This window comes from Protopterus annectens, chromosome 9.part0, assembly GCF_019279795.1.
Source record: "Protopterus annectens isolate FY-2018-M chromosome 9.part0, PAN1.0, whole genome shotgun sequence".
In the NCBI taxonomy this organism is placed as follows: domain Eukaryota; kingdom Metazoa; phylum Chordata; order Ceratodontiformes; family Protopteridae; genus Protopterus; species Protopterus annectens.
In genome coordinates, this window is record NC_056743.1 from 835,699,750 (window position 1) to 835,723,252 (window position 23,503).

The 23,503-nt window shown below is 39.9% G+C and overlaps 1 protein-coding gene across 5 annotated transcripts in view; it reads right to left on the reverse strand.

Annotated features, from left to right (window-relative positions):
* Positions 1-23,503, reverse strand: part of LOC122811582 (zinc finger and BTB domain-containing protein 22-like) — a 633,545-nt gene that overhangs the window by 188,492 nt on the left and 421,550 nt on the right. For 4 of the 5 annotated variants that reach the window (XM_044083515.1, XM_044083517.1, XM_044083514.1 and 1 more), the window contains one exon: positions 14,991-16,553. In XM_044083515.1, coding sequence (XP_043939450.1) covers positions 15,245-16,534 — 1,290 coding nt within the window. In that variant the 5' untranslated portion in view covers positions 16,535-16,553 and the 3' untranslated portion in view covers positions 14,991-15,244. Of the gene's footprint in view, positions 1-14,990; positions 16,554-23,503 lie in introns of those variants that run through there. The other variant, XM_044083518.1, reaches the window with a different exon arrangement.

Here is a 23,503-nt window from a genome sequence, read left to right on the forward strand (position 1 = left end):
CAGTTCTCGAGTCTCAATTTGGCCTCCCAGTTGCCCCTCGTGGGTCTGGCACCACCTGCTCCAACACCAAAAATTTAAGGTTCATGTCTTCACATATCTGGGAGTGTTTGTAAAAGGCATTGGTGTCCTTACATTTAGTGATATCATATTGGTGCTCGTATACCCTTCTCCTAAGCTGTCTCTCGGTTTTACCAACGTAAAACCCAGAACAGAAAGTACAAATACCCAGGTACACCACCCCTTTAGTTGCACAGTTAAAATGTTGATGAAACTTGTACTTAAACCTTCTTGAAGGAATTGTGATGGTGTCTTGGTCAAGCATATATTGACATTGTTTACATTGACCGCATTTTAAAGTGCCAGGCCTCTGATTGTTTGTGTCATAACCCATATTTTTTCTCCCCTCAAACAGATCTTTCAAATTTCTACCTCTTTTTCTGATAAAGCTAGGCATCAGGGGGAAAAATTGTTTAAGATCAACATTAGTAGATACTATGGGCCAGTATTTTGTAATAATGTTTTCCAAATCATGTGAGCTGGAAGAAAAGGTGTATGGAAAACTCTCCTTAAACTTGTCATTCTTCATTTTTACCGATTCTTCCACCAAAGGTACATCAGTGCCCAAAAGGGGGTGAAAGACTGATTGTCTTTTGCCAGTAACCTCCAAAATCAGTTGATTTATCAGGTCTACTGGGTAGGCCTTTTCCAAAAAGAGTTCGTGCAAGACCTTAGTCTCTTGCTCATAGTATTCCAAAGTACTACACATTCTGGAGGCCATGATCAACTGTCCCTTAACAATTCCCCTTTTTTGATAATAGGGGTGCCCACTATTAAAGTGGAGATAGGCGTTGGAGAACGTAGGCTTCCTGTACACCCTAGACTGAAACAATGATTAGTGTAGTCCTTCATCAAAGTTACATCCAAATAGTGTAAGGTGTCCCGATCAATACTATGGGTAAATTTCAGAAAGCTAGTAGTACTATTGATGTAATCCAAAAAGCTCTCCAAGTCCTGCAGGGACACATTCCACAAAATACAAATGTCATCCAAATATCTGGAATAGTGCCTAATCATAGGTGCCCAGTCTGTGTTGAAGACAAATCTTTGTTCCCAGTAATAAAGCATCTGTTTGAGGGGAGAAAAAATATGGGTTATGACACAAACAATCAGAGGCCTTGCACTTTAAAATGCGGTCAATGTAAACAATGTCAATATATGCTTGACCAAGAAACCATCACAATTCCCTCAAGAAGGTTTAAGTACAAGTTTCATCAACATTTTAACTGTGCAACTAAAGGGGTGGTGTACCTGGGTATTTGTACTTTCTGTTCTGGGTTTTATGTTGGTAAAACCGAGAGACAGCTTAGGAGAAGGGTATACGAGCACCAATATGATATCACTAAATGTAAGGACACCAATGCCTTTTACAAACACTCCCAGATATGTGAAGGCATGAACCTTAAATTTTTGGTGTTGGAGCAGGTGGTGCCAGACCCACGAGGGGGCAACTGGGAGGCCAAATTGGAGACTCGAGAACTGTTGTGGCAATTGAAATTGGATGCCTGCACCCCTCCTGGAATGAATGAGGGCTTAAATATTAACAGCATTCTAAAAATGAGAAGAGCACGGTTATAATATGTGACTATTTAGTTTAATTTTGTATAGGTTCACTTGTTCTTCTTTCACCTTCTTGTTGTTGTTCTTGTTGTTGTTGTTATTAGGTAGTGTTGTAACATTAGTCAGAAAGCTCCCTATTTTTTACAATGTCACTGTAAAAAGTTTGATTTATTTATCATTTATCTCTCTATTTTAGTTGTTGGAATAAGAAATGTGATTTAATTTTAATTCCAACTTGTAACAATAATTAATCATTTCAAATTTTAAATTTTTTTTTAACTTATGATGTACTTTTATGAATTTTGCACTGACAAGGCACTTTGCAGGGTATTATTACCATTATTGACTATATTAAGAGGTATTTCTTACACAAACATATATATTCAACTTGAGAAACTGCTTCTCTTTGTACTATGTTTTTAACACAACACTATCAAAGGTATTAACTTCTAATTGATGGGTGGAGTTACCATTTAATTGTACTAGTCATTTAAAACTGTTGTGTAATGGATAGCTCTGTTTGTTGCCTTGAGAAAGCCTAGTAATATACTGGGTGAAAGCGCTTGGCTTATCTGTGTTGCTGTTCTATTTAGAACCGACTACATGTGCTGTTTTTGGAATTAAAAGAAATTTGATTTTATTGCCTGCTGTTGGATTATTTGGCCTCGGACCCTGTGTGCTGTGGATTGTTATATTCTTGGTTTATTTTGACTTGTACGTTCTTGGTAAGCTGCTTAACATACTACAGATCCATTTTGGTAACATCATTGGGTTTGCAGCAGATAACTGTGCGACAATGATGGGGTCTACAGCTAGGTTGCAAGCGCTGCTGAGAAAGGAGATTCCGCATATGTTTGTTCTCGGATGCGTATATCATTCGTTTGCATTATGCGCTAATGCGGCTACCTTCCTGGCTAGAAGCATTCATTAAAAATGTATGCTTTTACTTTTCTCGAAGCAGTAAAATAAATACCAAATTTGAGTTGCTGCAAGATGTTGTGCAGGCTCAGAAACATAAAATATTAAAACTGTGTGAGACGCGCTGGTTGTCACGTGAGGCGGTAATTGACAGAATTGTTGAACAGTGGGATGCTCTAACTTTATTTTTCCAGTCAGAAGCAGCAGTCGACAAAGTCGACGGTGCAGGACATATACTGCAGACAATGAACACACCTGGCACAAAACATATGCTTTTGTTTGTAGGCTATGTTCTGGGGAAAGTTAACGGCATGAACATTGAATTTCAGGCAGAAACCTTTCGTCTGCATAAGGTGTACTCCAGCGTCACAAACCAATATCGTTATCTCCTCAGTTTGTTTATTAAGCCAGAGGTCCTTCAGTCGAAATCTCTTGCTGATATTGATCCTGCTGATTCACAACAGCACAGACAGCTAAAGTCGATTGACTTGGGTGGTCGTTGTGAGACACAACTTCTTCGGCAACCAATTGCAGACAAAGAAGATCAGTTCCGCAAGGATGCGGTGTCATTTTTGATTGAACTTTGTGTACAAATTAAGTCTCGCTTTCCGCTGTCACAAGATAGTGTTTTAGCCCAGATGCAGCTCCTAGAACCAGCTAAAGCCCTGAGTGACAACAAACCATCTATTATTCCGCTGGTGTTACAGTTTCCAAATGTTGTTTCTGATAGTCATTTTGATCGTCTTTGTGAACAGTGGAAAGAACTATCGGCATTCAAAGGTGATCTGGAACATTTCGCCGATATGGAACCACCTACATTCTGGCTCCAAGTGAAGCAGATAACAGACGGCAATGCCAAGCCAAAATTTGATGTTCTATCTGAGCTAATGTGTACGCTTGTGGCATTGCCACATTCTTCAGCATGTGTAGAACGCATATTTTCCCAAGTCAACATTGTTAAAACCAAACAGTGCAACAAGCTGATGTGTGAAACAGTTTCAAACAGACTGCTTGCAAGACAAGCGGTAAAGAAGCGTGGAGGTTGTCAAACATGGAATCCATCTGACAATCTGGTGGAAGATGTGGGGGAAGGACGTTGCAGAAAGCGTTACGAAAAGAGCTTGGAGTTACATTCAGGACAAAAGACATTGAATCTTGATGCAACTGAAGTCTGATTCGGTTGCTGACAGAGAGTGACAATTGACAATAATTCATGATTATTTCAAAGTTTAACGTAAGTATAGCATGTTTTGTGTTTGTAATTAATGCAACATGTAACGGTTGTAGGCGTGTAGCCCTTTATTGTGTAGTTCTATATTAGTTTTCAATACCTGTGTTTTTCTGGGTTTTTTTTACTTATGAAATCTTAGCAGAAGTTAAAAAGTCCTGTGGCAACGTTGCTTCCATTCTTTTTGTGACCATTTCTGCAATGCCTCTGTCTGTGTACTGCTGTAATAGATTTGTGGATACCACACACAGTTCCCATATTCAAAAAGCGGATGTACAGGATTTCTACCAACTACTTGTCCTAAGCAAATACAACTTAAAAAAAAAAATAAATAAATAATACACCAAGCCCACTGATCCAAGAAGTAAGCGAATTTACTGAAACACTTAGCGCCTTGGCTTACACAGCCTTCCAAGACTACAAAATACTGTTTGCTTATATACATCATATTACACAAAACAATTAATCAATTAAGCAAACAATTCAAATCACATACTTCCAGTTACACTCTTTGTTGAGTCCCTGAGGCTGCAAAGTACCATACTTCAAAATCAGCAGAGTTTCTTTTTTTAAGAGCTTGTTTTTTAAAGACACATTCACCTATGCCAACTTGCAATTTTTCCAAGACACAACCCCTAAGAGAATCAGGGTTAGAGTTGTGTGCTGTCAAAAAATGACTCCCAAGGGGACTCTCTAATTTTTTTATTTTTTATGTCCCTAATATGTTCCTGCAACTGGACCACAAAACTCCTGCAAGTTTCCCCTATGTAAAACTTCTTACATCCACATCTCAACACATACACTAACCCCTCCGTATTACAACTGTATTCATGCCTAGCTGTAAACTTGATGCCATTAATATAGGGAAAAGAACTTATTACATATTGACAGATGGAACAACCATCACATGGAACAGTGCCTTTATTTATGCTTAAGCTCTGACTGACATTAACATCTGGTAAACAAAATTGGTTATGTACCAGAATGTCAGACACATTCCTAGCTCTTTTATATGCAATACTCACAAAATCAGCTAGTATAGAGTTCAAAATTTTATCCCTTAGGAGCATAGGTCAGAAGCTACATGTTTTTTTCTCTATTTCCTCAGTTATAACATTATAAGTTGTCACTAAGAGAACTTTCTTCTGCTCTCCATTGTTCACAGCTGCATTGGTGGACTGATTTCCACCAATACAAACATTATATTTACCACTAGCACAGACATAATGAGAATCTCCCTGAGAATTAACAGAATACCTCATGTCTATAATATTTTGTTTAGCTTCCCTGACCAGCTGGACATCATAACCTCTTCTAATAAACATTTTTTTCTGCTTCGGCTGTCTCTAAATCAAAGCTCATATCAAGGCTACATAGCCTATGAATTTGTAAGAATTCATTATAGGGCAGTACCTTGACCAAATGTTTGGGATAACAACTATTCCCATATAAAAATACATTTCTATGTTCAAATTTCCTATGGAGACTAGTAGTAAATCCATCTAGGCTTATATCCAAAAAATTCACTTGTGGGCCAAGCTGCATACCATCAAAGCTTAAGCCCACAGTATTAGCTTGTAAGTCATTAACAAACCCAAGGGCCTCTGTCTGGCTTCCTTGACATAAAAAATAAGATCATCAATAAATCTAAAATATAAAATAACCTTAGATCTGAAAAAAAATCATGCCTGTAAATAAAATCATCTTCAAGTTTAGCCATGACTAAATTGGCATACATGGGGGCGAAACCGCCTCCATGGTAGTGCCCTGCAACTGCTGGAAAATGTCTCCATTGAACATAAAAAAAATTGTTTTTCAAACAAAACATAACTAAATCTATCAAAAAAAATGAGACATAGGAGAGTCCTCCAAAAAATGGAACAAGGTCTGTGTCCCCATTTCATGCGTAATATTATTATATAAACTTTTGACATCCAAACATAGACAAAACATGCCATATTCCAACCTTTACCCTTTATATTTTATTCAGAAAGTCCTGGCTGTCCCTGATATAGGAGGCTGTGCTCATAACATATTTCTTAAGATGTTCATATAACAACGCACTTATATTCTTCAAAAAATACCTCTGTGCAGATACTATAGGCCGAACACTAAGGTTATTTAAACCTTTGTGTGTTTTAGGTAAGCAGTAAAAAAACTGCCATAGAAGGAGTTTTCCACTCCAAACTTCTTTTCCACATCCTTAAGAGGTGAAATAAAATATATGAGAGAGCTAGGAATGTGTCTGACATTCTGGTACATAACCAATTTTGTTTACCAGATGTTAATGTCAGTCAGAACTTAAGCATAAATAAAGGCACTGTTTCATGTGATGGTTGTTCCATCTGTCAATATGTAGTAAGCTCTTTTCCCTATATTAATGGCATCAAGTTTACAGCTAGGCATGAATACAGTTGTAATACGGAGGGGTTAGTGTATGTGTTGAGATATGGTTGTAAGAAGTTTTACAAAGGGGAAACTTACAGGAGTTTTAGGGACCAGTTGCAGGAACATATTAGGGACATAAAAAAAAAAATAGGGAGTCCCCTTGGGAGTCATTTTTTGACAGCACACAACTCTAACCCTGATTCTCTTAGGGGCTGTGTCTTGGAAAAATTGCAAGTTGACATAGGTGCATGTGTGTCTTTAAAAAACAAACTCTTGAAAAAATAAATCTGCTGATTTTAAAGTATGGTACTTTAGAGTCTCAGGGACTCAACAAAGCATGTAATTGGAAGTATGTGATTTGAATTGTATGCTTAATTGATTAATTGTTTTGAGCAATATGCTGTATATAAGCAAACAGTATTTTGTAGTGTTTTTACTCTTGAAAGACTGTGTAAGCAGAGGCGCTAAGTTTCTCATTAAATTCGCTTACTTCTTGGATCGGTGGTCTTGGTGGTATTTTATTATCTGTCCTAAGCAGACTTTTCACAATGTCTTTTACTTATGTAATGTCTATGTACTTAAGTGACATCTTTTGTCCACATAAATCTTGATGACTTCTTTGAGACAGTCACCAAAGCCATGTATGAGGGGAAGACAGTGCACGTCGCCTACCTTGACCTGGCCAAAGCCTTGACACTATTCCCCACTTGGGCATAATAGATACAACTCTCTCAATTAGGTATCAATCCATATGTTACCAGATGGGTAGCAAACTGGCTCACTGATAGAACCCACCTAATCAAAATAGTGGAAGCCACCTCAAGCAGTAGACCTGTAACGAGCGGCATACCCTAGGGATTGGTCCTGCGGCCTCTGTTATGCAGGATATACTTCTCTGAGGTGCAGGCCAAAACCAGTGGGCTATGGCTGACCAAGTTTGCATATGACTGCAAGCTGGGCATGGTCATAATTTCCTCAAGTGATGTGGACGTCCTCCAAGAGGTCTCGCCCAAACAAATGACTGGTGCCAGAAACATTGCCTCAAGCTGAATGCCAAAAAATGCATCATCCCCTTTGGGGAGACTGATGTCCCCACATATTATCACATTAATAACAATGTCCTAACTACGCAATCAGTAGTGAGGAATTTGGGCACCCAGGTTGATAGCAACCTGACTTTTGACCACCATGTTGCTTCCGTTGTACAGAAACCTTTCTACATGGAGCACCTCATAAGTAAGGGTATCTCATCTAGGGACAAAGAGGTCATAATATCCCTTTATTCTTCCCATATAAGGCCAATTACTGAGTACAACGTCCCCATTCGGCATGTACCTCACAAAGGACATGCAGCAGCTGGAGGGACCACAGAGGTTCCTCACCTGGAGAAATCCAGGGCCTCAAACATCTACCTTACACAGATAGGCTAAAAGCCCTGTCTCTCTACTCAGTTTCATAGAGACCCCTCAGAGGTGACCTCTGTCTGGCATACAAAGCAATCTCAGACCTTGCCTTGATGGGACTGCTGCATATCCGCAAGTCAAGCTCCACTTGAGTAACCCATATGGGCGACCTCAATCTGGTCTGTGATATCAACAGAACTTGTTGGCAGAGTAGACTTGTCTCCCAGATACTCCATCATCTGTGGAACAGGCTCTGTCTCCACGTCAAGCAGAGTACCTCATTAGCATTTTTTAAGTGCAACCTGGATAACTGGATGGGAAACAGAAATTATACCCCTGGGATTCCACCTGTGTCCTGGTTGGTCAGGGGCTTTGGGTGCTGACTTGTCTAAACATGGGCTACGCTCTTGGCTAGGGTTATAAGGGCTTCAGAGCCAATAGCCTAGTAACTTCCTACGATCCTATAAGTTGCCCAGCTTCTTCTAAGGCCATCTACTTGGCCCATTTACTCCACTGATGAGGGGTACAAATCAGGTCTGTTTGCTTCCCTACTGGTGTGACAACCCTATGACCCATTTGTTTTCCAGCCAGGGTGCAAGCCCTACTGGTCCATTCTTTTCCTCAGAAGTGAGATGGAGGCGAGAGAGCAAATTAGCGTGTCCTGTCCTACAGACCCCCCCCCCCTCAAATCTCCTGCCTAACACCCTCTCCAAAGCAGCCAGTGTCTGTGCAATAAACTGCTCTCTGGAAGGAGTCACATCTCTACACATAAGCCTTCTGATTCTATGTGCAGTAATTAATCACCACAACCTTATGAGCTGCATTCTGCTACAATATCCTGGACTAGTGACCAAAGTCAGCACTCCAGTGGGTCTAGCTACCTCTCTCTCTCTCTCTCCCTAGGACAGGTGAGCTAGCACTGGCAACTTGTTCCCACCCACCATCCCTTCCAGCCTTCAGAACTACTAATTAAACCCAGAGCATCAGGGATGCAGATCACAGCTTTATTCTTCCATACCACAGGGCAAGGCATTCATACCGGACATTTTGTCAGTCATTAAAATATTCATATCACTGCACTCTTTCACATTAATCTTTCTGCCAAGAGTGCAATTTTAACACTCCACAACTTTATAAAGGCAGGCTTCCCAAGCTTTACATCCTGTTTACTTACTTCTTTTTTACCCATCCATTTAACTGTTGAAGAAAGCATGTGTTCTCTCATGATCTTGGAAGCAATGAAAGAGCCTATTTTTTTTAAAGATGCCTGCACATTACATATATACTATGTTCAGCTGTTTTTAGCATTTAAAGAGATGATGAACAGTAGCAGCAGTAGGCGCAACGATTAACCCTGTGGTGCACTTTTCTCTGCTGGCAGCCATAGTCCCAATCTAGCTTTCAGTTTGATCTTCATCATTCTAACAGACAACTATCCTTTGATCCAATGTGTCAAAACTGCATCTACTCAAATTATTCAATTCCCTAATCAGAATTATAATATATACACTATCTGATTACAGTAAAGATCCACAGTGCTGAATCCTCTTCTAAAGTCAAAGAAAGAGAAATGCATTTAAAGGACTCTCATAATCTGAAACTGCTTTAAAAAAAGCCAGCCCATAGTAGCTGTTCATACTTCCTACTTATATGCATGTTGTGCAAGATTCCAAATAACTTAATAGCTTATTTATCATTTTTCCAACACTCTGCATATGCTGCTTACGGGTTACAGGTCTGTAAGTAGGGCAATACATGCATCTACATTCCCTGATACAATGATAAAGTTAACTTGGAGGACATATGAGAGATTGGAGGCAAAATTTAAAGTGGGAAGTTCCTCGTTGATAAGTTGTGTTTGAACAGAGGAACTAAGCAGGTACATCCTCATTCCCCTTTATTTGTATTACATTTAGACCCATTTTCAAACAAAATAAGGAACTCAGAAATTCAAGGATATAACTGACATAGTAATCAAGAAAAGTTGGCTTTATTTGCAGATGATAGTATTTTGTACCTGACGAAACCAGAAAAGGACAACTCAGTGTTATGGAACATTCTGAGACAGATTTGAATCTTTTTGGGATATACAATTAAAAAAGACAAAACAAAGCTTACACCTGGAAACTATTTATCCACAATTGAACTGGTTGAGCAATACCCAAATTTATGGGGACACGATAAAATGAAATATTAGGAGTATGGGTTAAAAGAATTCTATTATGGCAGCTAATGATATGTATGAAGAGACTAAACAAAACATAATACAAAAACTGAGAAACTGGAAGGTCTTGTTTAAGGATATGGATAGTAAGATACAAGCAGTGAAAATGTTTTTAGTATTTTTAGTTTTATATACAGGTCAGACATATAGGTTAATAGACAAGTAATAGGCTACCTGCCCTTGTGGGCCATTTTAAGCCTAGCCAATTTCCTTTTCAAAGGTGACAAACTCTGTACCTTGCATCTCTGACATAAACACCATAACCATCATGCCAATACCCAGCCAAAAGTGAGAATAAAATGTTGTGCTTAGCATCTGTGAGGTAAATACCTTAAACATTATGCCAACCCCAGTTTCTCTACATTCATGGTTTCACAGGGGCATAGCTAACTACTAGGCTAGCTAACTTAATGGGCCATTCTAAGCCCAGCCAATTTCCCTCCCAAAGGTGAGAATCAAACACTGTACCTTGTGTCTGTGAGTTGAGGTTTGTAACCATTACACCCATCCCATTTTTATCAACCAGAGAAGAAATTGTGGACAGTTAATTAATAAAGCGTTGAAGGATGTCATCTGAGAGGGGAAGAAGGCAAGGGTCAAGTGGGATAAGATGATCATTCCAATAGAAGGTGGTGGTTTAGGATTACCTGACTTGAATGGATATTTTAGAGCTACGCAGTTAAGGCTTTTATATATATATATATATATATATATATATATATATATATATATATATATATATATATATACATACATATTAAATAAGTAGAAAACTACAATTCAAAGTGTCAAAGTGAAAGGGATGATGAAGTGTGGGGGGGGGGGGGTCAAGAAATAAGAAGAGAGTGGGATTTTGGATGTGATCTTTACGGAGAAGAACAGCCATACAGAATATTATATTCATAAAACAACAGAAAGTAATCTAAGAAGACAACATGAGAATGGAGAAATGACATTCTGCCGATAGGGTAGACTGCAATTACAGGTACAGATACTAGGCAAGAGGGTGCTAGAATTTACTGCAGAAAACTGGCAAAGGAACCAAGGTATTGGGAGCAAATATTTAGAGAGAGAAAGGTAATATAGTGGGGAAGAGACCAAGAAAACATTTATACTGCAGGCTAGAGACTGCCTTCCCTATCAGGGACTGATAGAGTATAGGCAAACAGAAAGGGATAGGGGAATCCTAAATTAAAGACCTGCTCTGGTAGAGCTTTTAGTTGAATAGAAAACAGATGCTACTTTTAAAAAGGGGATAATTAATAGGGCATATAAAATATTGCACGTTAACTACAGGAATCAATCTGAAGATGTCAGAAAAATTGGGAAGACAGACTCCATAAGCAATTCCTAAGGAATCAACTGGAGGACATGTGTATGGTTCCCAAATATGCAACAAAGTCTAGATGTAGGATTTTTGCTTGGAAGTGTTTGCATATGTACTTTTAAACCCCAATCAGACTCCAAAGATTTTTTTCCTCAGGTAGATGGCAAATGTTGGAGATATGATGGGAAAGAAAGGTAAATGGGAACATATGTTTTTGGGAGTGTAAAGAATTGGCAGACTTCCGTACGGAGTATTGGGTGAGCAAAGGGGTGTAGCTAAGGAAATTATTTTTTGAGCTGGGATACAGGATCTGAATTGCCTATACATAGTAAGGCCTTGTTAAGTTTAATTCTCATGGTCCCCCAAAAAAGCAATTACTAGAAAATGGAAATCAAAGTCTAAACTAACTGTATTTAAAGTAGTGAATAATGTAACATAGATAAAAGTACTGGAAGTGTGATCTTTAGAAAAGGGTAAGGGCAAATTACATAAAAAAGGGAAATTGTGGGAACAACACATGCAGAATAATGTTTTGGAGGAGGAGTGAGGTTTAAGAAAAGACAAGAATTGATCAATCTATGTAAAGTTAGACTGACGATAACTGTATAAAAGACTATATGTGATGCATAATGTTTCTAAATGTGAACGTTAACATGGCTTGTTTTCTTTAATATATATGTATGTCTGTATATGTCTTAAGTAATAATTCAATAAAGAGGTTTAAAAAAAGACTTATAGGTCTGTAATTGTTGAAGTTATTAATACCTCTTGAGCCTCAAACTAAAATAACATTCACTCTTTTCTAGCCCTCAGGTAATTTCCTTTTACAAATACTTCTACTATTACTATATATCTCTGGCTAAAATACAGAAGTTGAGTTTCACTTGAAGACCTTTTAGCGGAAGACTGACGATTTTATCAGGACCGGGGGATTTGTTTACAACACCAGCATTTTTTTTTATTTTAATTCTCTAAATTTGTGGGGTTTTATCACCTTGTAGGAACACATTCTCAACAACCTTTAAAAGATCTCCTACAAAAAATGTTCATACCTTGTTAAATTCCCATAACATGTTTACACCTTCAACTCCTCTATTTTTTCTGTTTGATGTTTTAATTCATTACTGTGTTTGACAGTTGCATCATCTATGTGTCTAAAGTGCATAATCACACCCACCCACACACAAACACACACACACACACACACACACACACACACACACACACACACACACATATATATATATATATATACACACACACATACACATTTATTTATAGGGAGAAAGTTATTTTGCAAAACTGAAATTGCAGCACAGCTGAATATGTCAGAAAAATTATATCAGTCATTTATTTTGCTGAAATGGTGGAGTGGTCTACATCAGGAATGTACAACAGAGGGAGAAAAGGAAATTTTGGTTTATCCTCACAGTTATGCAATTACCGTGTTAATATATTTAGAGACAGAACCCTGAGGAGGCTTGCCCCTGCAAAAAGTCTTAGTTTATGTTTTTTTTTATTTTATTTAAATTTGATGGGTGTGAGTTCAGTGATTTGTGATTGCTATACTGATCTCAATATACTTTTATATCAATGACTCATACAGGTCATAGACAGTTATTAGGCATACAGTCCAGGAGACCACTGAGGAGCCTCGTCCAATTTTAAAACTGCACCAGATTACTGTGTGGTTAACGGATTTAATCTGAGTCACATATTGAGCAAATGGAGGCTGACAAAATCAAACTCTGGACTTCAAGAAGTAGTTTATTAACAGTGCAAAGCCTTAATGCCCTGCAGTGACAGACTAAACTAAGTGCATGTTCAACTAGGACTTCAGCCCAGGCCACTGCAATCACTGCTCCAGTTGCTCAAACCAGCTACTGATGCAGTACAAACACAATGTTTGATTCTGCTGCATGGCCATGCTATCATAAATGTACAGGTAAAAGATTTTTCATAGATACTTAACATATCTAAGCTGTGATTAAATCTACATTCTCCTATTATGCAGTGCTTCTATCACAGTTCACCCAGTCCCTAGCACTCTCACACAAAGGTTTCTTCATCTGCCTGTTCCATCTACTGTATCTCCATCACTCTTACATACTGTCTTTTTTTTTTTGCTGTCTAGCCCAACTGCTATTCATTATTATATCAGTCTGTCGATCTTCATCAAGATAGCAGTACCATTTCTGAATAAAAATAATAAAGCCAGCTTTGGACAAACTATACTATTATGAATACACAACTTGGATTTTATGAAAAACAGCAAATTATTACTCAACAGTATACAATTCTGCTATAATACTTTCTTGCACAGGTCTCTTCTCACCCCAAAATATTCTAATTGCACTAATGCAGATGCATTACTTTCCCAGTATACACTCTTTAGCAATTAAGGATATCTCTCTGGTCTGATATACCACAACAGTGTCAGTTCCAATAATATTTCCATGACCATCTGGTGGCAGCAGGCTGTGCGACTATCAGAGCATGTGCAGAATTTTTTTTTCTAATTTGTAGTGCTCAGATTTTCAAAGAAGTGGAACAGCAATGTTTCTGCATAATTTTAGAACATCTGCCATATCCCCTATCTACAATGTATGACAGCATGCAACACAAGGAGTTCTGACTTCTATTAAGGGGCAGCTCTACTTCCATGAGAATGCAGGCCAGGGCACAAAATATATACCCTCGCACCTTCCCCAAAGGAGTAATAGCTATTCGTAGGACATTTAGTTATTCCCCTATGCATGGCACTTCAAAGAACAATTTTGTAGCATCACAATACTTGCAGGTGGCTGAAAAACAGCACACACTACAATAAGGATAACTGATGTGCCAAGTGCATGATTTAATTTTGCTTATTTTATGTATCACTTAAAAAAATGAAAACATCTCTGGACTATATTCTATAACTAGATAGCATACGTGATACGGGAATGCTGCAAGAGCTGTATAACAGTTGACCTATAAAGCAAAAACCTACTTCAGAAAATACAATCTCCTCCATTCTCTAAAAACAGTATATCAGATACACAAAGCAACTTAACATAGCTCCTTAATCCTTCAGGTCTCCAACCAAATAGTCAAAATTACGGGGCTTTCAAACTGTATAACTGGGAAGTTCCACAAAATCTGATTATAAATGCTAAACTGGGAAACTTAAGCAAATAATCTATAGCAGTGAATGCAAAGATTCAAATAATTAATGGTAAAACTTCGAGCTGTTAGTTCAGTACCATATAAGGGGTGTAAAGGGCAGAGATGCATTTAAGAGAGCTTCTGTCTGCACAGTGCATATGGACAAAGCAGTTACAACCCAATGAAGTAACGATAAAAAAAGTGTGAACATGCATGCAAGACGATCATTTTTAACTTTCCCACCCAGTGATAATTTTTGGGTTGACTCAACTTCATTCTGATTATCTGATACTTGGCAGGCCTAACCCAATTTTCCAAAGATTACTTGCTATGAGGGAAGCTGCTGTGAGGGAAGATAGGATTAACTAATTCACAGAAGAGCATCCAGGTATGCAAAGAAACTCCAATCTGCTACAATGAGTATTGTCTCTGCTCTCCTTTACAGAATGCATTTAGCCTTTACTGATCTGCAGATGGAGAAAAATTCCCTTTTAAAATGCAAGCTCACTGTGCTGCCATATCCAACCACCCACAGTAAATGTGTCGAGTTGACAGTACTTTTTCCATTTTATTGCACTGTATTCCCCAAAATATTTCACTTCTACTTGACAAATGAGTTACAACTGTTCCTGATCTCAGAACCTGAGTAATGTGGTATCAGCTGCACTGATAAGATGAAAAGCTGCCTCCTCTATAAAAAAACAGATGTATCTAGAATTAAAAAAAAATACTAATATGGAAGCTTTGTACAAAAGATTTATGTAAAATGCTAAAATGGAAGCCTTGTACAAACAGATTTTGCACTACTGAAATTAAGTCTTCTTCCACAGTAAACCCTCTAATCCCATAAAAAGCATGAAGAACATTGGAAGTAAGCACAAAAGAAATTTAAGCATGAACCCAAGCATTAAGAACCTATGAGAATCCTGAATACACTGCATCCAGGGGATTAAAACTGCTGCAATCCAAAACTCCATTCTAAAATTATCATGTTAGCCATGGCTTGTTAGCTGGGAGACTGCATCAGTGCTGTGCATCCTCTCACAGTTCTCTCTGTGCCTCTGAAAACATTCCAACATTTTAAATTTCTTGCCACATGTATGGCATTCATGTAGCGTTCTATCCATGTGTACCACCATGTGCTCATTAAGATGGTGTTTTAGTTTGAATTTTTTACTGCAGAGAGGGCAAGCAAAAGGTCTCATGCTGATTCGTAATATTACATGCCGGTCTCGCCTGCCTTTCTCTGGAAACCTTTTTCCACAAAAACAGCCATAGATCTTCTTTCCATACCGGGATGTGTGCTCCACAGGCCCATGTGACAAATGACTTGTGCCTCTTTGATTACTACTCCTGCTGCTTTGCACGGCTGTAAGTGGTAATGAGCTGTCTTCGTTCACTTCTGCTGGGCCTTCTGGGAGGAAGGAGTGGGCTGAGAAGTCTGAGGTTTCAGAACTGCTTGCTCCAAAATCAAGCCCTGAAAAGCTACGAATCTCAGCAATATTCATGAGCTGCTCAAGAGGACCAACACTGGGAACTGTATTCAAGCCCTTCTGGTTTTCTCTGCTTTGCCTATGACTCATAACCTCATCTGGGAGCTCCTGTTTAATCTGCTCAGTCAAATCTATAGGCATTTGTGCTACGGGCTTGAAGGAACAATTCCCTCCTTCACTAATGCCTGAATCTCCCTCAATGCAGACTGTCTGGACAGGAACATTCTGATTCATGTCACTCTGTACCACCATGTGATGTTCAGCTCCAACTTCTGGTTGCTCTTTCCCCATGAGGCAAGACTTTGTAAGGTCAGATCCCCAAGATTCTCCCACATCTCGACAGCCAAAGAAATTACTGCTGCTAGGAGACTGGTTTTCACTAGATCGGCTGGAATGAGCCTTGGAAAGAAGACAACCTCGTTTAAGGAACTCATTACATTTGTCCACTACATGCCACATCTGAAGAAAGCTGCCCAATGTCAAATAACTCCCGATATCATCCAGGGAAAAAGAAAGTTTTCCTGTATAAGCAGATGCCAAGATCTTTTCAAATACTGCTGGATTAAGCACATCAGGTAGCACGATGAAATTCGAATCACTAAGCAGGAGTTGATCATGAAAATATCGTGAGGAAGCTGCTAGTACTGCTTTGTGTGCCTTAAAAATCTGCTCTTGAACATGAATGGAGATGTCGCAGAACTTGCCCTCCACCCGATGTTTATTGAGATGCTCTAACAAGGCAGTGCTGTAGTTTAGGAAATCCACCTCTACCTCTCCATCAGAGTCCATACCGGCCTGCAGTCAGTGCCTGAAAAAAAGGAAGAATTATTTTTTCAGTCATTTAAAAAAATAATAAATAACATTCACTTTATTGTATCAAATTTACTTGCAAACAGACTTATAAATCTTTTCATCAAACCAGTCATACTAAATCATGCATGGATCAACTAAGCATCTCTAACAACATACATAAAAAAGTACAGTTTTGTACCTACCATAAATGTAGATGTCCGAACTGGATAGCATCTGCAGTCATAACAAGTGGGTTGTCCTGTCGTCAGGCAGCCCTGCAGTCGGCCGGATTCCAAAGTCCGGGTCCGGCTTCGGCTGATGTCGCACTCCACCCGACGTCATCTCTGTTGGTCTTCGGGTATAAAAGCATCAGCCAACGCCATTTTCCTCAGTGTTTCTTGCCCCAGATGCCAGTAGCCCTCTTGCAGGCTAAAAATTTGGATAGATGCCAATGTTTCCAAATAGATAGAGGTAAACACAACAATAAGCATATATGTACATATATACAAACAAATACACCATAAAGACTCCCCAACAGCTAGCTATTAGGAGGGTAAACACCCTAGGAGTACCACAGAGGGAAGGAGGGAGGGTAATCCTGACTGCAGATGCTATCCAGTTCGGACATCTACATTTATGGTAGGTACAAAACTGTACTATGTCCTTCATGGATGCATCTGCAGTCATAACAAGTGGGTAGAATACCATAGCCAACTAGGGAGGAGGATAAAAGTAGATTATGGTGTGTTTAGGATCCCTTGCAGTACAGCAGTGGCAAACCCTGCTCGGGATCTGGAATATAGAGGCAAATTATAATGCTTGGCAAATGTATGCACGGAGGTCCAAGTAGCCGCCTCAATAATGTCTTTGGTTGCCACTCCTCGTAAGAAAGCTGTGGTAGTGGCTGTTGCCCTTGTAGAATGAGGTCTTATGTTCTGTGGAATTGGTTTTCCATGGAAGGAGTAACAGTATCGTATGCAATTTCCTATCCATTTGGAGATTGTCTGTTTGGAAATAGCTTTTCCTTCCCTTCCTGTTGCATAGGCTACAAAAAGTTGGTCAGTCTTTCTGCTATTTTTTGTTCTGTCCAAGTAGTAGCGTAGTTGTCTATGTACATCCAAGGTATGCAGTATTCTTTCCCTCTGTTTTGTGGGTTGGGAAAGAAGGTAGGTAGGTGGATTGCCTGGTTTAAAGACACTCTGGATACCACCTTGGGCATAAATGTAGGATTAGTCCTCATGGACACTCTATCTTGGTGGAAGATTAGGAAGGGTTGCACTGCCATTAAGGCCTGTAGTTCTGAAACCCTCCTTGCTGAAGTAATTGCCAGTAGGAAAGCAGTTTTCCATGACAGGTGTTGTAGGTCTGCTGTTGCTGCTGGTTCAAAGGGTGATAGTGTCAACTTTTCTAGCACAAAGTTTAAATCCCAAGCTGGTAATGGTGGTTTCCTTGGAGGTTTTACATTCTTGATTCCTCTGAGGAACTGCCTGAGCAAAGGGTGCGAAAAACAGGTGGATCAAAGCTGTATTCTGCTGAAATAGCTGATGCATGTATCTTGATGGAGGAGTAGGACAGGCCTGAATGAAGAAGTTCGCCAGATACTCCAGAATGTTAGGCATATCTATGTTTGACACATCTTTTCCTCTTTCCGTACTCCAAATGACAAACCTTTTCCATTTTCCAGCATAGTTCCTTCTTGTTGAAGGTCTGCGTGCTTCAAGAATAATGTCTTTAACTCTTTGGGAAAGTTCTGGATTAGCTGCTGCTATGTGATGTTCCATGCAGTCAGTTGCAGCGTTTTAGGTTTGGATGTATGATGCTGTAGTTGTTCTGAGTTAACATCAAAGGCATCAGAGGTATTGGCCACATTTTGTTCGAGACATGCTCTTCAGTAGTGGGTACCAGTGTTGTCTTGGCCAGTTTGGAGCTATCAGGATTATCCTTGGACGTTCTTCCTTGATTTTTAGTAGTACCTTGTGTATCAAAGGAAGAGGTGGGAATGCATATGCTGTTAGGCCTTTCCAGTTGAAGGAGAGTGAGTCCACTTTCCATGCTAGTGGGTGGAATGTCCTTGTGCAGAATTTTTGAGCTGGTGATTGAGAGTTGATGCGAATAGGTCTATCTGTGGCATTCCCCATTTCTTTGAGATGGTCTTGAAGATGTCCGGTGCAGCTTCCATTCGTGGGCATCCGAAGTGGTTCTGCTTAATATGTCTGCTAGAGTATTGTCTTTCCCCGGTACAAATATTGCCTGTAACTGAATGTTGTAGCTGAGTGCCAGGGTCCACAGCTCCAAGGTCAGTCTGCATAGGGGTATGAATGAGTGCCTCCCTGTTTGTTGATGTACCACATGACTGTGGTGTTGTCTGTCCTTATCATCAACTGGCCCTCTTTGAGAAATGGTTTGAACTTTTGGATTGCCAGTTTTACTGCCAGCATTTCTTTTAGATTGATGTGCAGGTGAAGTTGATCCTGTGTCCACAATCCTTGCACGCATTTGTCCAGCATGTGGGCCCCCCATCCTAGGTCTGAAGCGTCTGTTGTGATGGTCTGGCTTGGTTGACATCTGCGAAAGGGTAAGCCTGGGTTTGACTGGCATGCCTGAGCCCACCATAGGAACTCCTGTTTTAAGCATGGAATTAGTGGGATTTCTGTTTCTAGATTGTGTCTGTGTTGGGACCATAAATTCTTTAGGTACCACTGTAGTTTCCTCATATGTAGTCTGGCAAATGGGACCAAGATTATGCATGATGCCATGAAGCCCAAGGCCTGCAGAACTTTTCTTGCTGTTAACTTGTTCAGTTTTGTTAGTGCCAAGAAGTAAAGAGGAAGTTCTTTTTGTTTTCTGTAGTCAGGAATGCCATTTGTTGTACTGTGTCCAATTCAGCCCAAGAATGTCCTTGTTTGGGATGGTATCAGCCTTGACTTTTGTAAATTGACTGTGTATCCCAGTCCTTGTAGCAAGTAAATGACCCTTTGTAAATCTGTTGTCAGCTTGCTTTTGTTGTCCCCTTGTAGCAGGCAGTCGTCCAGGTATGGGTAAATTTGAATTCCTGTAGTCTGCAATGGCGATTACTGATGCCAGGCATTTTGTGAATACTCTGGGCAGTAGATAAGCCAAAGGGCAATGCTGAGAATTGATAGTGCTCTGATCCTGCAAGAAATCTGAGGTATCTTCTGCAGATTGGTCGAATGGGGACGTGCAGGTATGCCTCCTTGAGATCTAGAGTTACCAGCCAAGACTCCTTGCCCAGCATGGGAAGAAGTTGCTGTAGGGTCAGCATTTTGAATTTTGGGACAATGATGTATGTATTTAAGGTGGACAGGTCGAGAATTGGTCTCCAACTTTTTCCTTTCTTGGAACTAGGAATAGTCTGGAGTAGAACCCTTTCCTTGTTCTGCTGTTGGCACTCTTTCCACAGCTCTCATGTTTGCTAACTCCATTATCTGGCGTAGAGCCTCTGTTTTTGATTTGGAGGTAGATTTGGCATTCCTCTTTTGACTGGTAAAGTGTGGAAGTGAAACCGGTAACCTTGATCTATGGTTTGTAAAATCCACTTGTCTTTTGTTATGTAGTGCCAGTTCTTTGAAAATAAGGTTAACTTTCCACCTAGAGGAGCTGCTATTTGTTCCCTGGTAGGCGGATTTAGGATTAAGTCACTGTGGTTGTGCTGATGTAGTGGCAGTGGCTGTGTCTGTGCCTCTGTTGTTACCTTGCCACTGTCGTCCTCTGTAGGCACCTCCTCTGGATTGGTTTCTGCCTCTGGAACGTCTATTCCTGCCCCTTTGAAATTTTGTGGAGTCAGGAAAGGACCAATTTTGGCAGGCCAGTTCCTGCTAAACCTTGGGGTTGAACCTGCAAGAAATCTTTAACAGTTTGAACAGATTTTGCCTTTTCTTCCATTTTCTTCATAACCTGCTGGGCAGGTGTACCAAACAAACTTGTCTTGTCCATAGGAGCATCTAGCAACTTAGCTTTAACATGATCCGGTAGAGCTTGTTCCTTTAGCCATGCATGCCTTCTTATCACTGTGCCTGTCATGGCTGATCTAAATGAAGCCTCCAGTGCATCATAGCCACATTTTAAGGAATGGTTGCTAACCTGTTGTATGTTATTTACCATCTCTAATACATATTTCTTATCAAGAGATTCATCAGTGGTTAGTTTTTAGTTAACTGATCAAGCATAAACTCTTGGTATTGTATCATGTGAAACTGACAGTTTAAAGCTCTAGCTGAGAGAGTAGCTGAAGTGTAGACCTTTTACCCCATCTGTCTAATGACCTTGCTTCCCTTTCAGAAGGAATAGGGTTTTAGCTGTGGTCGGCTACTGCCTTGGGACCCTGGGATATAGTTTCTGGGTCTGCAAGTGGGGCCTTGTAAAGGTGGTGATGAGTATCTGGCACCCTGTAAAATCTGTCTGGTTTGGCAGGGGCTGGGGTAAAGAATCTGGAGTGGAGCAAACATCATTGAAAGCATCATCCACCACAGAGAGAACAGGAGGTATAGCTAAGGGCCTGTGCTGTGGGAGGTGCAGAAAGGTCCTAAGTCTTTTCTGGAGTCTGAAAAATCCTGTTGCTGCCATTGGAACTGTTCTCGCATGGCATGCAAGGTTTCCCCAAAGGAGAATTCTTCTGGTGGGGAAGCAGCTGGAATGGATTCTTCAGCATCAGAATCTTCAAAATTGGAGAAGGGAGCCTCAGGCTGGTCAGTTATGTCTGATTCATCAGCAGAATCATCAGAAGACACTGGCTCAGGGGGCTCTGCCCTAGGTCTCTTCTCTGGGGGCTGAGAGGCCCTGTCTGGGTGAGATTGAGATCCTCTAATTAAAGAAATTAAATCTTCTGCCAAAGAAAGCATTTGAGAACTAGAAGAGGGCCTGGATGTGGGGGGTTTAACAGGCACTGTTTTAGTAGTCTTGGCTGCTTTAGCCCTGGCGAAGGCCTTAATGGACATGGCAGCTGGAGGCCTAGCAGCACCACGTGCTGGGGTAGAGACATCCAAGGGGATGGTGTCTGATAAGTCAACCACCGTAGTGGGTAAAATTTCTGAGGTCGATTCAAGAGTTGTAGCAGGGGCCTCAGTTGTAAGAATAGGTTCAGCTGTACTTTGAGCAGTTTTCGGTTCCGCCGAAACCGAGACACTCGCGGTTTGCTTTACCGTGGTTTCGGCCGAAACCGCGGACCGCGAGTGTCGGTCTTTATCTTTGCGTTTTTTGGGGGTAGTCGGAGGATCCGACGGCATAATGTACGCAAAATCAGAACCGAAAAACTGTTCTGCAAACTCCGACCGACGCCTAAGCGTTCGTCGGTTGAAAGAGGCACAGGCGGAACAGGCTGCTACGTCGTGGGCTGGGCCTAAACAAGGCAGACAGTAAGAGTGGAAATCTTTATGAGGTATTTGTTTCCCACAGGTTAAACAATTGTTAACTTTTTCTGACATCGGCTGAGGCAAGAAAGAGTCCCCAACGGGTACTTAGCTTTAGAAGTCTTCAAGTAGTATTCGTAGAAGTAATCTCTGGATCCGACCGACCGGCACTTGCGAACAGCTTCTGCTTCGGGCGCCACGCGGCAAGAAAGACTGAGGAAAATGGCGTCGGCTGATGCTTTTATACCCGAAGACCAACAGAGATGACGTCGGGTGGAGTGCGACATCAGCCGAAGCCGGACCCGGACTTTGGAATCCGGCCGACTGCAGGGCTGCCTGACGACAGGACAACCCACTTGTTATGACTGCAGATGCATCCATGAAGGACATCACTAATCCATAACTGACTTATACTTAAAGGCAATCAATGAAGTCTAATGTATGGTTCCTGAATGAGGACTTTCTGTTTTATAAAATAGAATGCTACCGTTTTTAAACAAAAACTATACCATGATATCAAGTTTTTTCCCTCAAGATGAAGTGTTTTCCTTCCCTTTGTTAAGCAATTTCACAAATGCCATGTACAAAGAAAGCATGACTTACTATTGCTCAGTCTACTTTTTGCTTAATCTTGCTTATGAAATTTCGCTGTATATCAGTTTGATGGTTTGTGAAATTTGACATTACCTGTGACATCATACAGGCAGTTTTGTGTAATGGAGGAGGCAACAGAGAGGTGAATACTGAGATGATTCCCAAGATATATGGGTTCCGTTGGTTTGGTCGAGATCAGTTTAATTGACTGCACTTAGTCTCAAGTGTGTGAGATCAACAATCCCTGGGAAGGGGAATATTCCCTTTCCTCAAGCATTGTGCAATCTCGAAGTTAGTATATACAGTTAACAGGGGATGTGGGTGTGTATGGTTCAAAAAATAATGTTTTAAAGTTTTATGCGCCAATATTCTTCCTTGTTAAGTAGGTAGTCGAAATGTTGGTTTTCGACATACAGTGGTTTACCTTCAGGATGTCGATCTATGTGTTAATCAACCAAATGAAGGTAAATCATATATGTGTATACACACATGCGTGTGCACACACACACACACACACACACACACACACACACACACATATATATATATATATATATATATATATATATATATATATATATATATATTTATCTGTGTCTGTATATATGTGTATATATATATATATATATATATATATATATATATATATATATATATATATATATATATATATATATATATATATATATATATATATATATATATATATATATATATATATATATACATATACACATACACACACACACACACACACATATATATATTCCCCCCAACCACACTGGCCTTTTAAATGACAAAGGTATATTTAAACCTAACATTAACATGGTGGCAAAGGGAAGTGTACAAATACTGAGCATCTCCAGAATTTTTCATTTGGAATTCTACAGTGAAAGGAAATAAACCTCCAATGTATTTCATTATTCACTGGTCCTTCTTTCTTTCAAAGACACCTTAGCATGAGAAACTGTGGCATACCAAGTTTGGAATTATGCAGTCCTCCTAC